At 41.1% G+C, this 5,862-nt stretch overlaps 1 protein-coding gene across 1 annotated transcript in view; it reads left to right on the top strand.

The window, feature by feature from the left end:
• LOC119576753 (sodium/calcium exchanger 1-like) overlaps positions 1 to 5,762 on the top strand; it is a 36,973-nt gene extending 31,211 nt beyond the window's left edge. Inside the window, 2 exon segments of the mRNA XM_037924395.1 lie at positions 2,798 to 2,969; positions 3,207 to 5,762. Of these exon segments, the coding sequence (XP_037780323.1) occupies positions 2,798 to 2,969; positions 3,207 to 3,411 (377 nt within the window). The 3' untranslated portion in view covers positions 3,412 to 5,762.
• Positions 5,763 to 5,862: the final 100 nt, after the last annotated feature.

Genomic DNA, 5,862 nt, shown 5'->3' with positions numbered 1-5,862 from the left:
TTATCTCCTCTCTCTCTCTCTCTCTCTTTTCCCCACCGCCGCTCCCCCCTTTCCTTCTCCTCCTCCTCCCCTTCTCTTTCTCCTCTTTTTTAACGGAATGGTGTCTCCATACCTCTTTCACCACGGAACCCACACTGACGGTCAAACGCACAGCATTAGGAGGCGGATACCCGTGTTTCATGTGTTCAATATTGGTATCGGGTTGATGACTGCGGTCATCGGGGACGTGGCCAGTGCCTTGGGCTGCACCAGCTTCCTGAAAGACTCGGTCACTGCAACCACTTTCGTTGCTCTGGGAACTTCTATGCCAGGTACACTGCTGGTAAGTGGCTTTCGTCAGTACCTCTCTGTACTCCAGTGTCAGATGCGCTCTAGCAAAATAGTAGAAAGGAGAGAAAAATATATATCTGTAAATCTACTTGCATTGCCATGTGGGCTACCCAGTTTTACTTTAGTACCCTTGCGCGTAAGCAAACTTGCTATATTTTGCCGTAATGAGTTATCATTTTGGTAAGGGAAGACACTACCCACCCCCCTTTCAAGACTTTAAAAATTATGATAATTAAATGCTCTTGAAGATACGAGCAAAACAAAGTGTAATTCTCTTTTTCCTTTCAACCATGTTTTGATTTGCAATATCAGTAGTTAGACGTCTTTGAAAATCCTCTGCCTCGATCTTATATCAACATTGCACACCATCCTCTTTCAAAGTAAATAAAAGTATATATGTGTAGATTTCCTTTCCTCTTCCCACAGTATGTCCTAAACTACACAACAGTAGTGTTTTTCATAGATTTCAAAAAAATCCCTTCAGTCCGTTATTCCTGTAATAATTATGCTAGATGAATCAGCCCTCGTTAGTATTGATAGAAACGCTGAGCAATCGCCTTTACTTACCTAACACGTAAAAAAGAATTTAAAAAAAATTAAGCTGTAATAGTTCTCAGATATTATTCAGTTATTGTATCTAATTAGCACTGACTTCAGTATATTTGACCAAATAGTCGTGGTTGTATTTACCGAAGGATTTCCGTCCACCCCCCGACCCTCACCCCCCCAGTGCCCCCTTACACCCTTACATGCCTCATCTCGACCTGTTTACATTGTTACTCACTTTCCCATTCCAGGTGACACGAAACCTCTTCATGCATTGGCTTTTCCTCACACTTCCTACACGATCCAACATCATTTGGTGCCGACTAAGACCTTTGTCATTGCAGCGCATCCTTCCGAGAGGGTGCTGTAAACCTGCTCTTTGGTCCTCTAAGATAATTGCTCTGTATTTGGCCGTACCTTGACTCCTGGCTGTAGATGGTATATGGTTGACGCCATTATTAAATTCCTTTTTTTGAAAATAAAATGGTTGGAGGAAATATGATTACATGTTAACCATTCATTATTCTTCCTAGTTTGCAGAAGTTTTCCAAGATTGCAGCACCCTGGTGTTACACTGTCCTATTGCTGTCTTCACACTTAATAATATTGATAATTATAATATTGTGGACTTAAGCCTGATGCTGGTTTCCCCCCTTAACCTACATCCCTTTGTAATGATTATTCGGCCATTATTTGCTAGTGTGTCCTTCATCAATTTTACAATTTTGTAATTCCTCCGTTCCTACTAACTCTCAAGCTTACAGGTGCTGCTTGCTGCTGCTGGTGTTAGTACTACCTTTTTTTAAGAGCTAAATACTGCTAACTTAGACACGCAGTGTGGATGGTGCTATTATTTTCATAATCTTATCTCTCTTGTATAAACCTCAATACATGCAGAATGCATGTAGAACCATCCATGCTACTGCCGCTTGCAGTTCTCATCACCTTGAGGGTCACGTAGAATCTAGTCTAACGCTAACATTTGACTAACATCACCCCACACAGACCGGCAAGGTGGATGGTCGTGTTTTATTATCTCAATTGCATCGATTGGATTTTTGACTGCATTAATCGGTGATGTGGCCAGTCAATTCGGCTGCACTATCAGCCTTAGAGACAGCGTGACGGCGATTTCTATTGTGGCGCTTGGGACGAGCGTTCCAGGTAACACAAGCATAACACTAACATTTGTCATGTTCGGCGATGATAAGCAGTGACTGCTATTCAACATTCAATTCCTACAGAAGAGCTGGTTCAAGAAATCATTTCTGGTTCATATCTCTCTTATAAATAAAAAGTATGTGGATGATAAACATATCATGTCAAAATTTCATAACTGTGCTAACTAGTTCTCTTTGCTCATTGTAAGTACTTTCGTCTGAAGGTTCAATCATGAGAACAAAAAGATTAAAAATTCTTGTTGGAGTCTGTAAGACCTCTAAGGCGTCCAGACCTTTGCTGTTGTAAGTGCACACCAGCTGTTTTTAGTGCTTGTTCCTAGACCATTAGCATGGCATTGTTGTTTCATTTATTTACGCTTTCTTGCTTTGAGTATTATAAAGGACGTTATTGTTATTTGATTTGATAAAGATTAACACTGCTATTTTACTACACTGCATATTGGGGTTAAATCCCTTTTTTATGTACGGATTTAGGAATATTACTAGGCCCAAACTTTGTCAGTTTTGTCAGTTAAACTTGTCTATAGTTCTATTAGAAGCTTTCAAAATTACCAATATGCCATAAACTTTTAGCATTTTCTTTCATTTCTCTTACTCTGGAAATAGAAGTTGCTTAAATACTAAAATGCAATCAAGTGAAATAATAATCTAAGCAATTAGGATGAGGTTTACAACGTAGCAAATTCCAAAGCAAGGTTTCTCAAGGGTTTATCTTAAGACCTTCGGCATTCCTCCTCCAGATACCTTTGCCTCAAAGGTGGCCGCCCAGCAGGATCCCTACGCTGACGCCTCTGTGGGTAACGTCACGGGCTCCAACGCTGTCAACGTGTTCCTTGGTATTGGTATCGCATGGACCCTTGCTGCTATCTACCACAATGTCCAAGGAAGAGACTTTGAAGTCTTGCCTGGCAAGTAAGTGGATGGTCGGAGGCCGGGGTTGAATGAATGATATTTAGGAATTTTCGTTTTTTCTAGTTAGTGGGATTTGCTAATAAAAACGTGTCATTGTTCTTACTTGATACGCATTTATGCATAATATACTGGTAGATCGATAATGAAATTTAAATCTTTCGTCATGTAATAAGAGGGAGAAGAGAATAACACGCGAGATGAAGTTCCCCATACTACAGCCTGCCGTTCCCTTTGCAGCTTGGCCTTCTCAGTGACACTGTTCTGCGTGGAGGCAGCAGTAGCCATTATGGTGATGATGATCAGGCGACACCCAAGCGTCGGCGGAGAGCTCGGCGGGCCAAGAATCCCCAAGATTTTGACGTCCACCTTCCTCGCCTTCTTGTGGGTCTTCTACGTGTTCATGTCCTCCCTGGAAGCGTACGACATCATCCCCTCTCTATGAATAATCCGTTCCGGTTGTGAGGACGTCGCAAGGCTGATGGGCAACGTGCCATGGCGGGCGATGAGGTTCTACCGCGACCTCTGCCCGAGCTTGGCCGGTCAAAAGCAGCGTAGACTAGCTAACCATTGCCATTATCCGCCGTGCGGCCTAAGCGGCAGCGTTGTGTGAGTGACTACTACGTGTGATGTCCTCCACTATCACCACCAACACCTCCACCTCTTCCACCACCAAAATTACATCCGGTCCTGTGTCATCCAAAGGGCCTGTTTCTAGCTGTCATGTCCACTTGCTCTGTTTAATTTTTTTCTGTTTTTTATTTATTTGTATTTTATGAGGCTGGTCGATCTGCAGCCCTCTTGAGCCTGTTTATACCCTGTGGACGTGACTCACGAGCATTCCTCACTAACAGTGCCGTACCTCTGTCTCATCCTAGCACAAATTTCAGTTTTTGGCATGGCGGTGCTTGTGGATGCTACGGGAGACCATTAAAACGAGGTTATTACAACAATAATCATATGCAGCGACTATGACGGAAGCTGCATATGGTTACGATCAAAAAAACAAATACAAAATAACACAAAACTAAAAAAAAAATATTTGTACGACTACTTCCTCCATAAGTGTAAGTAGTAAATGCAATGATAGTCATGAATGGTTGCTATGGTGACAGCATACAGTGGCTGCTATGCCACAGCTGTGAATGGCTATACTTGGTAGCCCTTGTTGCTCTCATAGCCTCTCTTCTGATAGCCACCATGACCATGTTCACAGTGGTGTGTCGGTCGTGTCTCTGGTCGCCCACATCCGCCATACGTTGGGAATACTTTGGGTGACCAAGGTGTCCACTGCCCCATACACTCGACTAACGCCCAGCACTTTCCTCTTTAATAATGGCCTACTCTTACAAACTCTTGGGAAAAAAATGATAAAAAAAAATCAATTAAGAAAAGTCTACCCTCATTCCTTGTATGTTATCTTTTAAGTTGTTTTATTTTTCTGTTTTACCACAAGTGGGTTTTGTTTCTGTGGTTGTATTGTGTGCCATCATCCCCCTTAGCCCTGCCACTATGGTTGTGTCTTGTCATTAATGCCTCATTCATGCCACTGTGGTTGTGCTGTGTCATTAATGTGTCATCCATGCCACTCTGGCTGTCTCTCTCGCCGTCAGTCTGTCCCAGGCCACCGTGGTTTCTTCTCCAATAACCTAGTAAAGAGTAAAAGCAGTACAATGAGGCTAGTCAATGGTTTGCATAATTAAGTAGAATCAAAAGTTGAAATAGCGAAACCATTCAGATGAGTGCCTTCAATGTCGAGAATATTTATAGAGAGTTTATTGATTAGTGATTTTTTGATGATCTAGAATCCTACATCTTCTGCCAATTGGTTCGTAGTCGCCATCACTTCAAAATCTCCCGACTAGGTTCTCCCCTTAATCTTGTGAGGAAATAGTGACACAGAGTACTGTGTCTGAGAAGTTGTCCCCACCAATCATCCTTCATGACATTTGTTATTCATCACTGTACATCATCAACCTGTAGGAGGCATTATTTTCCTTTGTCAAATTATCTACAGTGAGAAGATGAACTTGATGTTCGTTGGGAGTGTTGAACGTTTTCTGTTCGATAGACATATTTTATAAATGTTACATTATTGTTAAGGATTATAGTGGAAACATCAAAGCAAATGAATATTCGAAAAGAAATTACTGTGGGAAAGTATTGTTCATTTGAAAGAGTCGCGAAATGTAAATAATCAAAATTTGCACTGTACATAGGTAGCTGTATACCTCATCGATCTGTTGTAGCCAGTTTTATACACAATAGCCAGGCTCTTTCAAATATTTGTATAGCATAAACGAAACACACCACGCTCCTCTCAGAGATTATGAGGAGACGTTCTAAGGAAAAAAAACAAGAGCTCGGTTAGTTTGTTGTTACCGAGCCTTAACAAAGAACAGCGAAGAAAATGGATCTCTTTCTAAAATAGTTTTTTCTGACTCTATGTGCCATTGGCCATTCTCGAAAGCCATGTAAGCTCAGGATATACTTCGATATCTTCTTTTTTTCTGATTTTTCCTACTTCGTGAAAATCACTCTGACCTTTAGATAGCTATACGCGACTGGATATTAATAAGATTTTTTTTCTTCTTCTATGTAATCCAACATATAAGAAAAAAGGAATTGTCCTGAAACAGTGGGTATGTTCTGACGTGCCAAGATAAGGTGATCTCTCGTGACGGAGCTTACATGAGTTTTTTTATTTATTTATACATATATATTTTTTTCTTTTTTTGCTTGCTTATATTCCAGACGAATCAAGATTTCTAGATAAAACTCAGGTCAAGTTCAGAATCATCAGCGAGCCACCACGAATACTCTTACATGGCAATATTGGCTATGATGTCCGTGACTTAAGCATGTCTTTGCAATTTGGTACATTCTTAAATGACCA

This window comes from Penaeus monodon, chromosome 9 (assembly GCF_015228065.2).
Source record: "Penaeus monodon isolate SGIC_2016 chromosome 9, NSTDA_Pmon_1, whole genome shotgun sequence".
NCBI lineage: Eukaryota > Metazoa > Arthropoda > Malacostraca > Decapoda > Penaeidae > Penaeus > Penaeus monodon.
This window is presented reverse-complemented; position numbering and strand designations above follow the sequence as displayed.